The 22,444-nt window shown below is 42.8% G+C and overlaps 1 protein-coding gene across 1 annotated transcript in view; it reads right to left on the bottom strand.

The window, feature by feature from the left end:
* The window catches only part of ARNT2 (aryl hydrocarbon receptor nuclear translocator 2), a 151,258-nt gene that overhangs the window by 33,632 nt on the left and 95,182 nt on the right, over window positions 1–22,444 (bottom strand). Inside the window, exons 8-10 of the mRNA XM_055556223.1 lie at window positions 17,832–17,908; window positions 6,895–7,029; window positions 4,318–4,392 (exon numbers count right to left, since the gene is read on the bottom strand). Of these exons, the coding sequence (XP_055412198.1) occupies window positions 4,318–4,392; window positions 6,895–7,029; window positions 17,832–17,908 (287 nt within the window). The remainder of the gene's footprint in view (window positions 1–4,317; window positions 4,393–6,894; window positions 7,030–17,831; window positions 17,909–22,444) is intronic.

Below are 22,444 nucleotides of genomic sequence, written 5' to 3'. Positions count from 1 at the left end.
AAAGACCAAGGGCGGGAGGGAGCCCAGACTTGTACCTGCCGGGGGCTGACCTACAAATATCTTGTGCAAGTCACCTCCTGTGGTCCTCACAAGTGCCTGGTGTATCTGGAAGCTGAGCCACAAAGGAGGGAACTCTCCTGCCAAAGCCTTGTGACAGAGGAGGTTAATCTCAAAATTAAAGGCCTGCTGTCTTCAACTTGGAAATGAAAAGAGCCCCATTCATCCCATTCACATGGGATAGAAATCTGATTCTGCCCATTGGGCACCATGAAAGGAAAGGTTAGTTTCTTTTTATTTATTTATTGGACTGTGCTGGGTCTTAGTTGTGGCATGTGAGATCTAGTTCCCTGACTAGGGATGAAACCCGGGTCCCACACATTGGAAGCTCAGAGTCTTAACCACGGGACCACCAGGAAAGTCCCAAGAAGCAATTAGCTTCCACTGCATCTGGCCAAGTATCTCCGAAGTATTAGAGAACTAAAAAAGATATAACACAGGGCACTTGAATGGCATTGTCGACTCAATGGACATGAGTCTGAGCAAACTAAGGGAGATAGTGAAGGATGGGGAAGCCTGGTGTGCTGTATGTAGTTCATGGGGTCGCAAGGAGTTGGACATGACAGAGCGACTGAACAACAACAACGAAAATAGGGAACTCTCCTGCCAAAGCCTCATGACTGAGGAGGAGCAGAGGCAGGAAGGAACCCCACGTCTACCTGACCTCTGTCTTTCCCCAACTCGCTAGAGCTGAGACAGAACCATCGTATCATCCCCAGAGAGCCTCTCACCAGCACAGGAGGGGCAGGCACATGGGTAATTGTAACTTGGAGAGCAATCACTACAACAGAAACATACGATCAGGTGCCATGGGTTACCAAGAAGTCAAGGGCAGGCTTTCTCAGGATCCAGAAAGGGTCCTGGAGGGAGGTGGGTTTGGGTGACATGCTGGCTGGTAAAGCTCTGGCTGAAACTGAAACTCCAGTACTCTGGCCCCCTGATGCGAAGAACTGACTCATTGGGAAAGACTCTTGATGCTGGGAAAGATTGAGAGCAGGAGAAGTAGGTGACAGAGGATGAGATGGTTGGATGGCATCACCGACTCCATGGACATGAGTTTGAGCAAACTCTGGGGGATGGTGAAGGACAGGGAAGCCTGGCATGCTGCAGTCCATGGGGCTGCAAAGAGTCGGACACGACCGAGTGACTGAACAATAACAAAGCTTTGGAGAGGGTTTCCCTGGGGCAGAGGGCGCAGATGAGCACATGTCTGGGGGCGGGGAGACCTAAGGTGCTATGTGGGTGGGACCACGCATGTAAGGCAGTGGGGGTGTCACAGTCCAGGCCTGGAGACCAGGCTGGTGCATTCACCTGTGCTTTATTCAGGTATGATGCTAGTACCTGAGACCACCAAGGCCAGGTATAAAGCCAGCCCAGCCCAGCTGTTCCTGCAAACACCTTTACTCATCACCACCACCACCACCATCATCACTGTGGAAGACATCTAAACAGAGAGAAGGAGGAGCCTGCCTTAATCTCCCTGGGTCCCACTCTTCCATCTGACATCCAGGTCACCTGGGATCTAGAGAGGGCATCAGAGTCCAGAGCAGACTCGGGATCTCCACCCCATCGGGGCCCCGTCTGGCATGCTGTCATCTCACCAACCACAAATTCCTCACAAATTCGCGATCCCACTCTAAAGTCTCACATCTGGGTTGTTCAAAACGTCTGTTTAAATCCAGAGTTCAAGGACTTGCTCTGAACTCACACAGCCTCCTCTGTGCTTTTTGCAAAAATAAGTCACTTCCTTTTATCAACATTTGTCCTCCACCCCGACCGCTGGTGGCTGGAACCCAAAGAACACAGGCGAGGAGCCCTGGCCTGGCTCTCCAGCATGTCCTTGTGGCTGCTGGTTGCTGCCTGCTGAGCCAGGTGACCCACCCTGGCCGCCGGCTATCGGGTGCGGCTGTTTTGGTTTCACCTCCTGCCCCAGGAATGAGGTGGCTGCTCTCAGAGCGAGGGTTACTTAAGCAGAATCCTGGGGTGGGATCGATGTCTTACTCCTTCTCTTTCTTTTCCAAACTAACTGGGTTCTGACAGTGTCAGCAGTTTAAAATCTCTGAGGTGCTGTCAGATGGAGAGGTCTGTGTGAGGAGTTTGGGGTTGGAGGTGGACACTTCAGAAGGAGGCAGGCTCTGACTCCAGTTCTGTTATCACCTTGCTGTGTGACTTGGAGCAAATGACTGAATCTCTCTGAGTCCTGGTTTTCACTGCAAAAAGTAGGAATGATAAGATATTGTGAAGGGTTGAGGATTATACAGGATAAAATATGTGTGACAAAGGGTTCATTGTTATTCAGTTGCTAAGTCACGTCTGAGTGTGATCCCATGGACTACAGCCTGTCAGGCTCCTCTGTCCATGGGATTTCCCAGGCAAGACAGCTGGAGTGCATTTCCATTTTCTTCTCCAGGGGATCTTTCCAACCCAGGGATCAAACCCATGTCTCCTGCATTGGCAGGCAGATTCTTTGCCACTGAGCCACCTGGAAAGCCCAAGGAAGCTGTTGCAAAACTCAAAATACATGGCCTGGGCAAGGTCAGTAAGAACAAGAGAGGGAGAAGAGGGCAGGTTACTGGTGTCTTTTGAAGGGGGCTGGAGTCAGGAGGACCGATTGGGCAGGATATGGGAGATCAAGGGAACAGTGAAGACTTTTTCTTGGTTTCTGACCTTTGTATCCAGAAGACCAGTGGTACAAAGGAGACTGGGGGCTGTGAGAAGAGAGTGGAGCACTGTGTTGGAAGGTTCATGGGCACTCAAGTGCAGATGTGGTCTAGGTATCTGCACATTCGGAGGTGATGATCTGGACTGAACTCATCCAGTAGGTAAAATCACCTGGATACTAGGGAGAAGGAGATGTAGGCAGAGATGAAGGATGGACTACAAAGCAGTCTAACAGGTGGAAAGGTAACCAGGAGCTGGTGATATTTGGGAAGAACAGAGCAGCAGGGCACACGTCAGGTCATGTGATCTGCACGCACAGGTGTGGTGTAACTGGAGCCCTAGGTCTGTGCATGCAGACAGCTCCATGCCTTTCACAGGAGAGCTCAGTGTCGGAGGCACTCATTCTGAACCACTTGCAAAGCAGAATGTCAAGGACTTATTCTCTCAGATGAATGACAAACCATGATTCCCTCTTAAAAAGCAATTCAAAGGCCCTTCTTCTGTAACATCACCCATCCTTTTCCCTGCAGGGGCTGAAGCGAGTCCTTGGAACCCTTCGAGGAACTGGCTCTCTCTCTCCTCCCAGGTGGACCCGGGCTCAAGAGGGGGCAGGTCCGCAGTGACAGTCCTGCTCCTGTCACTCCCCACCCACCTGACCTTATGGAATTCCTTCACGAAGCTTCACATGACTCGCCTGAAGCACGAGGATAATCACACCCACTCCTGTGACTGTTGTGAAGTTTCAGGAAAGCAGTGTGTGCAAAAGGGGTTTCCACACTGCCTGGAACACAGTAGGTGCTCAGTAAACAGCATCTAATTCTAACGATGCTCTGGATGCAGTGAGCACAGTGGCCTTTCTCTCAGACCTCCACGGTCACCCTCAGTCCTTCTCTCTCCTTCACTGTCTCTATTCACATTGTCAGCATCGCTACCCAGCAACCACCTCCTCTGCTGCTCCTGCCCCAGTTCTGGTCTCATCACTAGGGCAACCGAAGCAGCCTTCTGATTTGTCTTTTGTTCCATTTATTTCGCATCCTTGTCTCTTCCACATACCTGGGCTGCCAAAACGGTTTTTCAAAAACATCGCTCCACTTCAAATCCTCAAGGGAATTCTCACTTAAACGATTCAGGAGAGATTTTAAGTTCCCGGTGATAACATATGAGGCCCTTCAGAATCTGGCCTCTTCTTTGACCACTGCCCACCTCCTCCCTACAAGCCGGCCAGTGTCGCTCTAGCCATGAGGAACTACTTAAAACTCTCCCAACAGGCTGTGCTCTTCTTTGCATCTCTGATGCTGGCCCCTTGTCTAGAATGTTCTGTCATTTCTTCTCTGCTCATCTGTTAAGACCCATCCTGATTGTTGCCTCCCCTTAAAGACTGTTGCTCACCCTGTCAATCTTGTCCTCCTTTGCTCTTCTCTCAAGACATGGAAATTCCTTACTGATGGTCTGCCCTCCCCACTGGACTGCGAGCTCCTTCATTCCAGGGGCCCTCTGATGCCTTGGAGAGGGGGTCCCTGCTGCCTGCCTGGCAAATGGAAGGACCACATCCACGTGTACCCGGCTTCTACATCAGCTGGAAATGAACATTCATGGTACCTGCTGGAAACTCTCCCGAAGATGGCTCTGATCCTCAGAGTGGCAGAACTCCAAAATGTCCTTTCCTAGAAGATCCTAAAGAGAGAGAGACAAGCTTTAATACTCCCCAACTCCACATTTCATTGTTTCTATATCACTGTTAGACAAGAGTGTTCACATACATCCCCTTCAACTCATCTCCTTTAGCTCACACCATCATAAGGGGGAAAAAGTGGATGGAAATGTTCTCCTTGAGCGATTAAGGAGCTGGCATCTGGTGCTCCATCCTCAGTGCCTCTGGCATGTTCAGTACTGACTTCTAATTTTGCTAAGGCACTAGAGCAGCAGCTTCAGAATGCAATTTTATTTCTGTTTGCCTTGGAAAGGCAGAATGTACAGGCGAGCTCTAATAAACATTTTAATAAACATGAAAGGAACACAAGTGGTTGCATGAAGATGGATGTGTAGCCTATGAAACCTGGAATCGTTTAAACTGGGGGAATTGCAGCTCTCTTGTGCCTGGAGAAAAGCAGTTATCATAAAATAACTAAACTTGTTAAGTCTGTTGACTACCTACCTTCGTTCATCTATGTTTTATTCAAAGGACCCAGCGTTAACCCCAAACAAAAGTGTTTTGCAATGAAACCAACTGGAATGAGAGAAACCGTCCAAAAGCAAATGGGTTATAGGAAACTGGTCCAGTTGGAAGTATCTTCAGCAGCAAAGAGTTTCAACAAAGTCATCGATCAGAACCCAAATCAGCAAATGGCCTCAGTGGGTGCTGACACTGACAGGGGAAAGGAGTCTTATCTGTGCCAAGAAACACCTAGATCCAGATGCCCATGGAAGGTGACCGGCGGATAAATGAATCTGGCTGGAAACAGAAGTCATCAGAGGTCACAGTGAATTTGGAAAGAGATTAATTTCCCCCTTCATTCCATCCCAGTATTCTGAGGTTTACATCAGTCTAGAGATGAAGAATTCGATGAATGGTTCCCATATTTCAATTTGGTCTGTTTCTAGTTATAAAATAGACATGTAATTAAAAAAAAAAACCATCAATGTCACCCAAACTCTGTTTCTCAGAACAAAGATTCTTTTTCTTCTTTCTTTTTTGTTCAAATGCTTTTTATATTGGAAGAAATTTAAATCTACAGAAAAGTTGAAAGGGTAGTGTAATTCACACCTGTGGGTCGTTTTAACTGGATTCATCCACTGTCAGTATTTTGCCACATTTGCATTTTTCTCTTTCTTTCACATATATGCAAATATAAATGTATAAGTGAAACATAAAAAGTAAATACAAATGAAATATCATACCTATGCACAAATATATCTAAAATATATTTATATATATCTTATTTTAAAATACATTTAAAATATATTTATATATTTAATTTTTTGTTGAATCATTTGAAAACAATTAGTAGGAATCACGACACTCCTCATATATGAAATACGTGTCTCTTTGCGACCCCATGGTCTGTTCATGGAATTTTCTTTTCTTTTTTTTTTTTTTGAATTTTCTAGGCAAGAACAGTAGAGTAGATTGCTATTCCCTTCTCCAGGGGATCTTCCTGACCCAGGGAATTGAACCAGGGCCTCCTGCATTGCAGGCAGAATTTTTAGCATCTGTGCTAGCAGGGAAGCCCCATATAAATGACATTTTCTTACAAATCCATAATGTACCATATTATACCTTAAAAGATCAATTTGATAAAATCACCTAACATATTAACATTTCCTCACTTGTCTCGCAGTTGTCCTTTATAGCTATATGTCTTCAGGCTGAGGACCCAAGGAAGGCTTTTACCTTGCATACTGTTATTTTATCTCTTTGGTTTATCTTAATTTGGAACAAACTCTCCTGACTTTTGGTATTTCTTGTGACTTTTGTATTTTTCCACTTTCTTAAAAAAAAGACCTTGAAAATGTGCCTCCTGTAAAAAGAGGATCCATATACATTTGAGAAACAAATGGTGAGACAAAATTCAGGGAACATCTTTAAGACATTTCAGGGTCTTTCACATGAATATAATGTTAAAGTTTCTAAGGAGATTTCCTGTTTGGTATTCATCAAAATTAATTGATAAGAGAGTCTCTTTTTCATAGAACATCTTAATTCTAGTTTGAGAAAAATCTAGAGCGAGATTAAACAAAATGGTTAGCACAAAAAATGGAGAGTTAATTTTAAGCAGTGTAGTTGCACACAATAACCTTTTTTGCTTTGGAAGGCCATTACCCAGGCAAGGAGATGGATTTTTATGCTGTGTTTCCCTGTATCATCACTGTATTATATCTTGAACAAATGAGGTAGGTGCATTTTAAAAGTGAAACTGTTAATCGATCAGTCGTGTCTGACTCTTTGTGACCCCATGGTCTATTGCCTGCCAGGCTCCTCTCCATGGGATTCTCCAGGGAAGAATATTGGATTGGGTTGCCATGCCCTTCTCCAGGGGATCTTCCTAACCGAGGGATTGAACCCAGGTGTCCTGCATTGCAGGCAGATTCTTTACCATCTGAGCCACCAGGGAAGCCCAGGTGCATTTTAAATAAAACTAAATCTCTAGCCTACTCCATGAGCTCAAAACCACCTACCTGAGGCTGGTAGCCAATCACACTGATGCATCTTGGGTCCACAAATGTGATGATCCCATCAGAGTTATGCCGTGATAAGAATTCTGTGGGCACCGACATCCCACTCATGTCCATGCACACAGGAGAGCTGGTCACCTGGAATGGAGAAATCCACAGGGAGGCAGTTTTAATAGAGACAGAGGCAGTGATGGAGACTGAGTTAGAGAACAATCCACGTGGATTTAATTTCACAGATCCTTCCAGGTCATGAGTACAATGAGTTCAAAATGTTTGACAATAAATGCAGGAGAGGGTGTGGAGAAAAGGGAACCCTCCTACATTGTTGGTGGGAATGTAAATTGGTGCGAACAGTAGGGAGGTTCCTTAAAAAAAACTAAAAATAAAACTACCGTATGACCCAGGAATCCCACTCCTGGGCATATACCCTGAGAAAACCATAATTCAAAAGATACATACAGTGGAGAGCAAATAGGGAATTAATTACTGGCTAGATTGCTCTCGCCCATTTTGATTCCCCCTCTTCTCCTCCTGGTCACCTCTATCACCCTCCTCCCTCTTCTCTTCTCTACGTAACTCTGTGAACCTCTCTGGGTGTCCCTCACTGTGGAAAATCTTTTCACCATTAACCTAGATGTTTTGTCATTGGTGCTATATGGATGGAGAAGTCTTGAGGTTACTGTAAGAATAACTAAAGCCAGAGGCAGGAAGCTTAAATCCAAAACTTGAGAACACCAGAAAACTCCTGACTCCAGGAAACATTTATCAACAAGAGCTCATCCAAAAGCCTCTATACCTACACTGAAACCAAGTTCTACCCAAGAGCCAACAAGTTTCAGAGCAAGACATACCAAGCTAACTCTCCAACAACACAGGAACTTAACCCTGAGCACAAAAATACAGACAGCCAAAAGTCACACCAAACCCATTGACTACCTCAACACTCACTACTGGACACTTCACTGCACTCCAGAGAAAAGAGATCCAGCTCCACCCACTGGAACACCAACGCAAGCTTCCCTAACCAGGAAGCCTTGACAAGCCACTCGTCCAACCCCACCCACAGGGAGGAACCTCCACAATAAAGAGGAACCACAAACTTCCAGCATATAGAAAGGCCATCCCAAACACAGCAACCTAAACAAGATGAAAAGGCAGAGAAATATTCAGCAGGTAAAGGGACATGATAAAAGCCCACCAAACCAAACAGAAGAGGAGGAGATAGGGAGTCTACCTGAAAAAGAATTCAGAATAATGATAATAAAAATGATCCAAAATCTTGAAAACAAAATGGAGTTACAGATAAATAGTCTAGAGACAAGGATTGAGAAGATGCAAAAAAAGTTTAACAAGGACCTAGAAGAAATAAAAAAGAGTCAATCAATAATGAATAATACAATAACTGAGATCAAAAGCACTCTGGAGGGAACCAACAGTAGAATAATTGAGGCAGAAGACAGGATAAGTGAAGTGGAATATAGAATGGTGGAAATAAATGAAGCAGAGAAGAAGAAAAAAAATAATTAAAAGAAATGAGGACAACCTCAGAGACCTCTGGGACAATGTTAAACACTCCAGCATTTGAATCTTAGGAGTCCCAGAAGAAGAAGACAAAAAGAAAGTCCATGAGAAAATAACTTGAGGAGATAATAGTTGAAAACTTCCCTAAAATGGGGAAGGAAATAGCCACCCAAGTCCAAGAAACCCAGAGAGTCCCAAACAGGATAAACCCAAGGCGAAACACCCCAAGACACATATTAATCAAATTAACAAAGATCAAACACAAAGAACAAATATTAAAAGCAGCAAGGGAAAAACAACAAATAACTTACAAGGGGATCCCCATAAGGATAACAGCTGATCTTTCAATAGAAACTCTTCAGGCCAGAAGGGAATGGCAGGACATACTTAAAGTGATGAAAGAGAAAAACCTACAGCCCCGATTACTGTACCCAGCAAGGATCTCATTCAAATATGAAGGAGAAATCAAAAGCTTTACAGACAAGCAAAAGCTGAGAGAATTCAGCACCACCAAACCAGCTCATCAACAAATACTAAAGGATCTTCTCTAGACAGGAAACCCAGGAAAGGTTTATAAGCTCGAACCCAAAACAACAAAACAAATGGCAACAGGATCATATTTATCAATAATTACCTTAAATGTAAATGGGTTGAATGCCCCAACCAAAAGACAAAGACTGGCTGAATGGATACAAAAACAAGACCCCTATATATGCTGTCTACAAGAGACCCACCTCAAACCAAGGGACACATACAGACTGAAAGTGAAGGGCTGGAAAAAGATATTTCACGCAAATGGAGACCAAAAGAAAGCAGGAGTAGCAATACTCATATCAGATAAAATAGACTTTGAAATAAAGGCCGTGAAAAGAGACAAAGAAGGACACTACATAATGATCAAAGGATCAATCAAAGAAGAAGATATAACAATTATAAATATATATGCACTCAACATAGGAGCACCACAATATGTAAGGAAAATGCTAACAAGTATGAAAGGGGAAATTAACAGTAACACAATAATAGTGGGAGACTTTAATACCCCACTCACACCTATGGATAGATCAACTAAACAGAAAATTAGCAAGGAAACACAAACTTTAAATGATACAATGGACCAGTTAGACCTAATTGATATCTATAGGACATTTCACCCTAAAACAATGAATTTCACCTTTTTCTCAAGTTCACACGGAACTTTCTCCAGGATAGATCACATCCTGGGCCATAAATCTAGCCTTGGTAAATTCATAAAAGTTGAAATCATCTCAAGCATCTTTTCTGATCACAATGCAGTAAGATTAGATGTCAACTACAGGAAACTCTGGGCTGGAAGAAGCACAAGCTGGAATCAAGGTTGCTGGGAGAAATATAAATAACCTCAGATATGCAGATGATACCACTCTTATGGCAGAAAGTGAAGAGGAACTAAAAAGCCTCTTGACGAAAGTGAAAGAGGAGAGTGAAAAAGTTGGCTTAAAGCTCAACATTCAGAAAACGAAGATCATGGCATCTGGTCCCATCACTTCATGGGAAATAGATGGGGAAACAGTGTCAGACTTTATTTTTTTGGGCTCCCAAATCACTGCAGATGGAGACGGCAGCCATGAAATTAAAAGATGCTTACTGTTTGTAAGGAAAGTTATGACCAACCTAGATAGCATATTAAAAAGAAGAGACATTACTTTGCCAACAAAGGTCCATCTAGTCAAGGCTATGGCTTTTCCAGTGGTCATGTATGGACGTGAGAGTTGGACTGTGAAGAAAGCTGAGCACCAAAGAATTGATGCTTTTGAACTGTGGTGTTGGAGAAGACTCTTGAGAGTCCCTTGGACTGCAAGGAGATTCAACCAGTCCATTCTAAAGGAGGTCAGTCCTGGGTGCTCCTTGGAAGGACTGATGCTAAAGCTGAAACTCCAATACTTTGGCCACCTCATGCGAAGAGTTGACTCATTGGAAAAGACCCTGATGCTGGGAGGGACTGGGGGCAGGAGGAGAAGGGGATGACAGAGGATGGGATGGCTGGACGGCATCACAGACTCGATGGACATGAGTTTGAGTGAACTCCAGGAGTTGGTGATGGACAGGGAGGCCTGGCGTGCTGTAATTCATGGGGTCACAAAGAGTCGGACATGACTGAGTGACTGAACTGAACTGAACAGGAAAAAAACTATTAAAAATACAAACATAAGGAGGCTAAACAACACATTTCTGAGTAACCAACAAATCACAGAAGAAATCAAAAAAGAAACAAAAATATGCATAGAAACGAATGAAAATGAAAACACAGCCCCAAACTTATGGGATTCAGAAATGGCCACCCACTCCAGTATTCTTGCCTGGAGAATCCCATGGACGGAGGAGCCTGGTGGGCTACAGTCCACGGGGTTGCAAAGAGTCGGACACGACTGAGCGACTTCACATCACATCACATCACATCAAGGGGAAGGTTCATAGCAATACAAGCCTACCTCAAGAAACAGGAAAGAAATCAAATAAATAACATAACTCTACACCTAAAGCACTAGAAAAGGAAGAAATGAAGCACCCCAGGGTCAGTAGAAGGAAAGAAATCATAAAAATTAGGGCAGAAATAAATGCAAAAGAAAAAAAGTAGATCATAGCCAAAATCAACAAAGCTAAAAGCCGGTTCTCTTTGAGAAGATAAATAAAATAGACAAACCATTAGCCAGACTCATCAAGAAAAAAAGGGAGAAGGATCAAATCAACAAAATTAGAAATGAAAATGGAGAAATCACAACAGACAACACAGAAATACAAAGGATCATAAGAGACTACTATCAGCAACAATATGCCAATAAAATGGACAACTTGGAAGAAACGGACAAATTCTTAGAAAAGTAAAACTTCCCAAAACTGAACCAGGAAGAAATAGAAAATCTTAACAGACCCATCACAAGCACAGAAATTGAAACTGTAATCAGAAATCTTCCAACAAACAAAAGCCCAGGACCTGATAGCTTCACAGCTGAATTCTACCAAAAGTTTAGAGAAGAGCTAACACCTATCCTACTCAAACTCTTGCAGAAAATTGCAGAGGAAGGTAAACTTCCAAACTCATTCTATGAGGCCACAATCACCTAATATCAAAACCAGACAAAGATGCCACAAAAAAAGAAAAGTACAGGCCAATATCACTGATGAACATAGATGCAAAAATCCTTAAAATTCTAGCAAACAGAATCCAACAACATACTAAAAAGATCACACATCATGCCCAAGTGGACTTTATCCCAGGGATGCAAGGATTCTTCGATATTCACAAATCAACCAATGTGATACAATGCATTAACAAATTGAAAGATTAAAAACCATATGATTATCTCAACAGATGCAGAGAAAGCCTTTGACAAAATTCAACATCCATTTATGATAAAAATCCTCCAGAAAGCAGGCATAGAAGGAACATACCTCAACATAATAAAAGCCATATATGATAAACCCACAGCAAACATTATCCTCAATGGTGAAAAATTGAAAGCATTTCCCCTAAGGTCAGGAACAAAACAAGGATGCCCACTTGTACCACTACTATTCAACATAGTTTTGGAAGTTTTAGCCACGGCAATCAGAGAAGAGAAAGAAAGAAAAGGAATCCAGATTGGAAAAGAAGAAGTAAAACTCTCCACCATTTGCAAACCCTAAAGACTCCACCAGAAAATTACTATAGCTAATCAATGAATACAGTAAAGTCTCAGGATATAAAATTAACACACAGAAATCCCTTGCATTCCTATACACTAACAATGAGAAAACAGAAAGAGAAAGTAAAGAAACAATTCCATTCACCATTGCAACGAAAAGAATAAAATACTTAGGAATAAATCTACCTAAAGAAACAAAAGACGTATATACAGAAAACTATAAAACACTGATGAATGAAATCAAAGATGACACAAATAGATGGAGAAATATCAGGGATCAGAAGAATCAATATAGTGAAAATGAATATACTACTCAAAGCTATCTATAGATTTAATGTAATACCTATCAAGCTACTAACAGTATTTTTCAGAGAACTAGAACAAATAATTTCACAATTTGTATGGAAATACAAAACACCTCAAATAGCCAAAGCAATCTTGAGAAAGAAGAATGGAACTGGAGGAATCAACCTGCCTGACTTCAGACTATACTACAAAGAAACAGTCATCAAGACAGTATGGTACTGGCACAAAGACAGAAACATAGATCAATGGAACAATATAGAAAGCCCAGAGATAAATTCACACACCTACGGAAACCTTATCTTTGACAAAGGAGGCAAGAATATACAATGGAGAAAAGAAAATCTTTTTAACAAGTGGTGCTGGGAAAACTGGTCAACCACTTGTCAAAGAATGAAACTAGAACACTTTCTAACACCATACACAAAAATAAACTCAAAATGGATTAAAGATCTAAATGTAAGACCAGAAACTATAAAACTCCTAGAGGAAAACATAGGCAAAACACTCTCTGACATAAATCATAGCAGGATCCTCTATGACCCACCTCCCAGAGTAATGGAAATAAAAGCAAAAATAAACAAATGGGACCTAATTAAACTTAAAAGATTTTGCACAACGAAGGAAACTATAAGCAAGGTGAAAAGACAGCCTTCAGAATGGGAGCAAATAATAGCAAATGAAGCAACTGACAAAGAATTATCATCAAAAATATACAAGCAACTCCTGCAGCTCAATTCCAGAAAAATAAATGACCCAATCAAAAAATGGGCCAAAGAACTAAACAGATATTTCTCCAAAGAAGACATACAGATGGCTAACAAACACATGAAAAGATGTTCAACACCACTCATCAGAGAAATGCAAATCAAAACTACAATGAGGTACCATCTCACGCCAGTCAGAATGGCTGCTATCCAAAAGTCTACAAACAATAAATGCTGGAGAGGGTGTGGAGAAAAGGGAACCCTCTTACACTGCTGGTGGGAATGCAAACTAGTACAGCCACTATGGAGAACAGTGTGGAGATTCCTTAAAAAACTGGAAATAGAACTGCCATATGACCCACCAATCCCACTTCCGGGCATACACACCAAGGAAACCAGAATTGAAAGAGACCCATGTACCCCAATGTTCATCCCAGCACTGTTTATAATAGCCAGGACATGGAAGCAACCTAGATGTCCATCGATAGACGAATGAATAAGAAAGCTGTGGTACATATACACAATGGACTATTACTCAGCTATTAAAAAGAATGCATTTGAATCAGTTTTAATGAGGTGGATGAAACTGGAGCCTATTATAGAGAGTGAAGTAAGTGAGAAAGAAAAACACCAATACAGTATATTAACACATATATATGGAATTTAGAAAGATGGTGTAATGATGACCCTATATGTGAGACAGCAAAAGAGACACAAATGTAAAGAACAGTCTTTTGGACTCTGTGGGAGAAGGCTAGGGTGGGATGATTTGAGAGAATAGCATTGAAACATGAATATTATCATATGTGAAATAGATCGCCAGTCCAGGTTTGATGCATGAGACAGGGTGCTCAGGGCTGGTGCACTGAGATGACCCTGAGGGATGGGATGGGGAGGGAGGGTCAGGATGGGGAACACATGTACACCCATGGCTGATTCATGTGAATGTGTGGCAAAAACTACTACAATAATTGTAATTAGCCTCCAATTAAAATAAATTTTTTAAAAAGATACAGGCATCCCAATGGCCACTGCAGCACTATTTATAATAGCTGGGACATGGAAGCTAAATGTCCATTAGCATAGGAATGAATAAAGAAGATATGGTACATGTATACAACAAAATATTACTCAGCCGTAAAAAGGAATGAAATTGTGCCATTTAGGCAGGTGGATGAACCTAGAGACTTATACAGAGTGAAGTAAGTCAGAAAGAGAAGAACAAATACTATATAATATCGTTTATCTGTAGAATCTAGAAAAATGGTACAGATGTGCTTGCTGGAAAAACAGAAATAGAGACACAGATGTAGAGAACAAACATTCGGACACCAAAACAGGGAAGGGAGAGTGGGATGGATTGGGAGATTGGGACTGACACTTATACCCTATTCATACTATGTATAAAATAGATAACTAATGAGAACTGTACAGCACAGGAAATGATACTCACTGCTCTGTGATGACCTAAATGGTAAGGAAATCTAAAAAGGAATATATGTGTAGCTGATTCACTTTGCTGTACAGCAAAACTAACACAACGTTACCTGAAAGCAACTATCAGTTCAGTTGCTCAGTCATGTCCAACTCTGCGACCCCATGAATCGCAGCACACCAGGCCTCCCTGTCCATCACCAACACCCGGAGTTCACTCAAACTCATGTCCATCAAGTCAGTGATGCCATCCAGCCATCTCATCCTCTGTCGTCCCCTTCTTCTCCTGCCCCCAATCCCTTCCAGCATCAGAGTCTTTTCCAATGAGTCAACTCTTCGCATGAGGTGGCCAAAGTATTGGAGTTTCAGCTTTAGCATCAGTCCTTCCAATGAACACCCAGGACTGATCTCCTTTAGGATGGACTGGTTGGATCTCCTTGCAGTCCAAGGGATTTAAAATTAATTTAAAAAATAAATAAAATGTTTGAAACTGCCTTGGTCATACCTTGGACTAACTGGAACAGTGGACCACTTTCTCTACATTTCTGAGCTTCTTTTGTGACCCCATGGACTGGAGTCCACCATGCTCTTCTGTCCATGGGATTTCCCAGGCAAGAATACTGGAGCGGGTAGCCATTTCCTTCTCCATGGGATCTTCCGGGACCAGGGATTGAACCCGCTTCTCCTGCATTGGCAGGCGGATTCTTTACCACTGAGCCACCAAGGAAGCCCAAACGAGTCTAAGGCAGTGATTATACTGTTTGGAAATTCTACATTTGTGAACTGAATTCACCCAAGTATTCTTTCTTCCCCTGTTTGCAAGGAATAAACAATGCTTATCATGTGTTAATGAAAAAGCTTATTCATCTGTCTGAAAACAGTGAGATCCAGGAAGCCACAGACATGCAGTATCAGTGTTCTCTGAACTACATCTACTACGGCCTCACCATCAGTAACTGGAAGGCCCTCAATGCCACAGGAAGAAAGACTTAGTGGCTACTGGGTGCGCCAGCCATCAAGCCAGTGGGATTTATGCATTAATACATTATTCAGAATATCTAATTCTCAAAAGATGAAAAAGACACATTTCCTGCCCTTGAGGAGTCTGCAAGGAAGGGCCTTACCCTCAACTAACTATATGAAAACAGCAAAGAAACTTAACTGACATACAAACTCGATGCTGGGTGAGTAGGGAGGCGAGTGATTCATTTTGACTAAGCAGACAAGGGAGTCGTTTCACTGGATCTTGAAGGATGAGGAAACAGAAGTAAACAAGAGGAGAAGGAGGTCTCCTGTTTAAGGAGCCTCCTTTAACAACAGGCAGAAGTAACAGCCTGTGGATGTCCACAATGGTGGGCATGTGCATGGCAGGCTTGTGGAAAGTGGATGATGTAGTTTGGGAATAGGGCATGGGAGAGGGGAGGGAGGAGACGGGGTTGTAAGGTGAGTGGGTGCTTTATCCTGCAGACCACAGGGAAACACTCACAGTGACTAGACATGGGTGCGAAACAACAAGGACTGACAGTATATACAGTACAGGGAACTATATTCTGTATCTTGTAATAACCTACAATGGAAAAGAATTAGAAAAATATATACAATATCATTTATATGTGGATGCTTTCGAACTGTGGTGCTGGAGAAGACTCTTGAGAATCTCTAGGACAGCAAGGAGATCCAACCAGTCAATCCTAAAGGAAATCAACCCTGAATACCCATTGGAAAGACTGATGCTGAAGCTGAAGCTCCAATACTGTGGCCACCTGATGCAAAGAGTCAACTCATTGGAAAGACCCTGATGCTGAGAAAGGCTGAGGGCAGGAGGAGAAGAGGGCAGTAGAGGATAAGATGGTTGGACAGCATCAGCAACTCTATGAATTTGAACAAACTCTGAGAGACGATGAAGGACAGAGGAGCCTGGTGCACTGCAGTCCCTGCAGTCACAAAGAGTTGGACACGACTTAGCGACTGAAAAAACAAATATGTAGAATCCAGAAAAGTGGTACAGATGAACTTATTTGCAAAACAGAAATAGAGACAGAAGTAAACAACAAACTTATGGACACCAAGTAGGGTGGAATGCACTGAGAAATTGGGATTGACATATATATATTACTGATGTGCTAAATCGCTTCAGTTGTGTCTGACTCTTTACGACCCTATGGACTATAGCCCACCAGGATCCTCTGACCATGGGATTCTCCAGGCAAGAATATTGGAGTGGGTTGCCATGCCCTCCTCCAGGAGATCTTCTCCACCCAGGGATCAAACCCACATCTCTTGTGTCTCCCTCATTGGCAGCCGGGTTCTCAACCACCTGGGAAGCCCAATACTATGTATAAAATAGCCACCTTATGCCAAGAGTTGACTCATTGGAAAAGACTCTGATGCTGGGAGAGATTGGGGGCAGGAGGAGAAGGGGACGACAGAGGATGAGATGGCTGGATGGCATCACCGACTCGATGGACGTGAGTTTGCGTGAACTCTAAGAGATGGTGATGGACAGGGAGGCCTGGTGTGCTGCGATTCATGGGGTCACAAAGAGTAGGACACGACTCAGCGACTGAACTGAACTGAACTGAATGAGAACCTACTGTCCAGCAAAAGGAAGTCTACTCAGTGCTCTGTGGTGACGGGAAGGAAACCTAAAGAAGAGGGGATATTTCTATACATAGAGCTGATTCACTTTGCTGTATAGCAGAAAAAAACATGAAATTGTTAATTCACTATCAGATCAGATCAGATCAGTCGCTCAGTCGTGTCCGACTCTGTGCGACCCCATGAATCGCAGCACGCCAGGTCTCCCTGTCCATCACCAACTCCCGGAGTTCACTGAGACTCATGTCCATCGAGTCAGTGATGCCATCCAGCCATCTCATCCTCTGTCGTCCCCTTCTCCTCTTGCCCCCAACCCCTCCCAGCATCAGAGTCTTTTCCAATGAGTCAACTCTTCGAATGAGGTGGCCAAAGTACTGGAGTTTCAGCTTTAGCATAATTCACTATACTTCAATTAAAAAAAACAACAACAAAAACGGGTGTGATGTGAGCAGAGCTCAACTTTGCAATAACTGGTGCATATCAGGATGGGCTGACACAGACTCTCATTGAAGTGAGAACTCTGCCGCTCGCAGGTCACAGTTCCCCCATTCTTCTCCCAGATTCAGCCTCATCTTCTCCCATAAGGTGAGACACAGAACCCAACAATGCTAAGGACACGGGAGATGGAAAAAGTCATCCAGACCACAGACTCTTGCTCGCTGCAATAGCAAGCCATCCTTGGAGATTAAAAAGGCAGTGACTTCCTTCTTACCTGGAGTCGTCCAATTGCCACTAGGCAATATTTACTGCCTTGTCCCACATCGGCATCTTCTTCAGGTATAGTCATTCCTGAAATGAAAGATGCCAGAGTCAGCAACATGTCCAGGGAGACTTGAAAAGAGGTACAGGTGTCCATGATTTTACTTACATGATCAAAAATGTAGATCCACTGTGGACCCTGCAGGGTCTAGGAAATCAGTCAATGAATTAACCAGTCCTTTGCTCATTTCCTGCTCAGCTCTCTGCCTGACGTCTTTTGATAATTTGTTTTTCTAATATATATATATATATTTTGGTGTGGACCATTTTAAAGTCTTTATTGAATCTGTTGCGCTATTGCTTCTATTTTATGTTTTGGCCCTGAGGCACACAGGATCTTTCATGCAGGATCTTTTTTAGTTGAGGCATTCGAACTGTTCATTGTGGCCTGTCGGATCTTAGCTCCCTGACCAGGGATCAAACCTGCATTTCCTGCACTGGAAGGCGAAGTCTTAACCACTGAACCACCAGAGAAGTCCCTCTTTTGATAATTTCATGGCACATTATCATCTGCATCTACAGAAGATGCTGAAGAACTGAAGGAAGATGAAACAAATTATTCATGTATAAATTTGCAAAACTTGGCTAAAACACTTGGTTATAAGGGTAAGTTTGGTAAGAAGTATATACAGACACTTCAAATTATGGAGTGGGTTGCCATTTTTTTCTTCAGGGGATCTTCCTGACCCAGCGATCAAACCTGCATCTCTTGGATCTCCTGCACTGGCAGGCGGATTCTTCACCACTGAGCAAAGCTCCATCTCAGCCTGCATTAAAACTGAGGTCCAAAAAGGTATGATATAGTCCATCGCATGCTGTGAGGCTTGAATGCGAGGACGGTGTGGAACCTCCCTCAGCCCAAGACCCAAATGTCAGCTTCTTTTTCACTTCCCTGACTTTACTCCTCAATTGCTGGTAGCAGGTATATTTGTGGGCATCCCCAGTGGCTCAGTGGTAAAGAATCCACCTAGCAGTTCAGGAGATGCAAGAGACACAGGTTCGATTCCCTGGGTTGGGAAGATGCCCTTGAGGAGAGCACGGCAACCCACTCCAGTATTCTTGCTTGGGAAATCCCATGGAGAGAGGAGCCTGGTGGGCCACAGTCCACGGGGTCGCAAAGATTTGGACATGAATTAGGCGACTGAGCATGCAAGCACAGTGTATTTGTGGACAAAGAGAACAGTGGGTTCAGATACACCTTTGCCACACTAAGGATGAGGGTGCTATGCTACAGTCCAGAACAGGAAGCAGAGGAGACAGTGAGTGGTGGGAAGAACCCTTGAATCCAGTCAGGATGAAAAAATCATGTTTTTCTGTTTTACCCTGTGGAAGGAGGAATTCTGCAGGGCGAGGTTGTCACTGGCTGATCCCTGAGACTATCTGCCTAGAGACACCACAGTTCATTTGCTGATTCATTCTTCACCCCACCAGTGTTGAGTGAGAGCTTTTGTATATTTTTAAAAGTAGTCACAAATGCTCTTTATGTACCTTCTATCAAGACTGGAAGTTAGATTTCCTTGAGACTACTTTGATCAATGAAAGAAGTGGAAGTGATGCTCTTTGGCTTCTAGACAATGAGCCCCAGACATTGTGGAGCAGAGGCAGGTCATCCATATTGCACCCTGTCTCCATCCCTAGCCCACAGAATCTGAGTATAATAAAATGGTGGTGGTTTTATCAACAAAATGCATGAGTGTGTGCTAAGTCGCTTCAGTTGTGTCCAACTCTTTGCGACTCCATGAACTGTAGGCCACCAGACTCCTCTGTCCATGGGATTCTCCAGGCAAGAATACTGGAGTGGGTTGTCATGCCCTCCTTCAGAGCATCTCCCCAATCCAGAGATAGAAATCTCTTACATCTCTTGCATTAGCAGGCAGGTTCTTTACCACTAGTGCCACCTGGGAAGCCCTGTTTTATCATCAAAATAAAATGTCTCGATTAGAAGCTGCATCAGGAATTCTCCAGTGGTCCAGTTAAGACTCTGCCTTCCAGTGCAGGGAGCTTGCGTTCAGTCTCTGGCCAAGAAACCAAGATCCCACATGCTATGTGGTGCAGTCAATAAATAAATAAATGTAATTATTTTAAAAATTAAAAAAAAAGAAGGTGCATCAGCCTAGACATGCAGAGGAGAAGACTTAATGGAAGCCAAAGATACAAGTCCTTTAAGTGTATAAAAACTACATCATATATATATATATATGTATAATATATATTATATTATAACGTGTATAAAGAGTACATTATGCTAAATGCTGGGCTGGACAAGCTGAAATCAAGATTTCTGGGAGAAATATCAATAACCTCAGATATGCAGATGGCACCACCCTTATGGCAGAAAATGAAGAGGAACTAAATAGCCTCTTGATAAAAGTGAAAGAGGAAAGTGAAAAAGCTGACTTAAAACTTAACATTCAAAAATCAAATATCATGGCATCCAGTCCCATCTCTTCATGGCAAATAGATGGGGAAACTATGAAAACGTGACAGACTTTATTTTCTTGGGCTCCAAAATCACTCCAGTTGGTGACCAGAGCCATGAAATGAGAAGACGCTTGCTCCTTGGAAGAAAAACTATGACCGACCTAGACAGCATCTAGACCAACCTAGAAACTAGAGACATTACTTTGCTGACAAAGGTCCATCTAGTCAAAGCTATGGTTTTTCCAGTAGTCATGTAGGGATGTGATAACTGGACTATAAAGAAAGCTGAGTGCCAAAGAATTCATGCTTTTGAACTGTGGTGTTGGAGAAGACTCTTAATCCCTTGGACTGCAAGGAGATCAAACCAGTCAATCCTAAAGGAAATCAGTCCTGAATATTCATTGGAAGGACTGATGCTGAAGCTGAAGCCCCAATACTTGGGCCACCTGATGGGAAGAACTGACTCATTGGAAAAGACTCTGATGCTGGGAAAGATTGAAGGCAGGAGGAGAAGGGGATGACAGAGGATGAGATGGTTGGATGGCATCACCAATTAGATGGACATGAGTTTGAGCAAGCTTCGGGAGTTGGTGATGGACAGGGAAGCCTGGAGTGCTACAGTCCATGGGGTCACAAAGAGCTGGACATGACTGAGTGACTGAACTGAAGTGTATAAATAGGCTCCTTTGTAAGAATGCATTTTAATACACCAGCTAAAATTATGTTACCATAATTTGGCTTTGCAGAAATGAAGTGGAAAGTTGCAACTTATTAAATAAATAGTTTTGGTCTTAATGTGGGCAGGCAATCTTTAGTTGTGAATGAAAGCCAAGTAAGTGTTTGTGAAATATCCAGAAAATTCTTCAGTAAACCCAAACTTCCTTAAAGAAATTGATTTCTGTGCCTGTCTCAAGGTTCTCCTCAGGATGCTGGGCTCAGTTTTCCCATGGAAGGGCTGGCACCTAAAACACTGGGGCTGAATATTTGCATAGGTGGCTCTGACACAGCCTCACGAGCAGCCATAGGGACCCCAGTGCCAAGGAAGCTATGATCATCACTGCTCAGACTACCAGGGTCTGGAGGAGGCTGTGGGTGACCACAGGAAGGCAGGGGTGGGCTCTGGCACCAGCTGGCGGAAAGGATTCAGGATCAAGCTCTCACATGCTTTTCTGACCAAAAGCCTCTGACAGGGAAATGATGTGTAATCTCCAGATTATCATCCAGATTCTGGATGTTCTCTATTTTCCAAATGTTTGGGTAATATTCTCAAGTAATAAATGATCTTTTAAAATGGTTTTGACGGTTAGTACTCATCAATAAAAAGACAAATATAGCCCCAATTAACAAAAGGGCAAAGGATGTGAACATTACTCCAAAGGAAGTATACAAATGGTTAGTAAGCATATGGAAAGATACTCGACATGGTTAGTCATCAGGGAAATGCAAGTCACTACCATAATGAGAATACTTCATATCCATTAGGATGGGCTACAATTTTTAAAAAATGCAATAACAAGTGCTGGTGGAGATGTGGAGAAACGAACCGTCAAATACTGCTGGTGGGAATGTAAAATGGTGCAGTCGGTTTGGAAAACAATCTGGCAGTTCCTCAAAGGGCTAAACATTGAGCTACCATATACCCCAGAAATTCCACTCCTAGGTGTGCACCCGAGAGAAATGAAAACGTATGTCCACTAACATATGTCCATGTGTACATAGATGTTCACAGCAACAACAGCCCCAGAGTGGAAACAACCATGCTATCTGTTAAGGGATGAATGGATAAACAAAATGTGGCAGATCCAGATACTAGTATATTACTAGGCAATAAAAAAGAAAATACTGACACCTGTTACAATATGGATAAATCTTGACAATATCATGCTAAGTGAAAGAAGTCCATCACAGAAAGTCACATATTACATGAGTCTATTTATGTGAAATGTCCAGAACAGGCGATTCCATAAAATCAAACAAGTAGATTAGTGGTTGTCTAGGATTTGGGGGGAAACAGGAGTAACTGCTAACTGCTAATAGGTGTGCAATTTCTTTCTGGGATAACGAATATATTTTAAAACTAACTGCAATGATACAGTTGTAAAACTATGTGAATACACTCCAAACCACTGAATGGTACACTTTAAT

This window comes from Bubalus kerabau, chromosome 19, assembly GCF_029407905.1.
Source record: "Bubalus kerabau isolate K-KA32 ecotype Philippines breed swamp buffalo chromosome 19, PCC_UOA_SB_1v2, whole genome shotgun sequence".
Taxonomy (NCBI): domain Eukaryota; kingdom Metazoa; phylum Chordata; class Mammalia; order Artiodactyla; family Bovidae; genus Bubalus; species Bubalus kerabau.
This window is presented reverse-complemented; position numbering and strand designations above follow the sequence as displayed.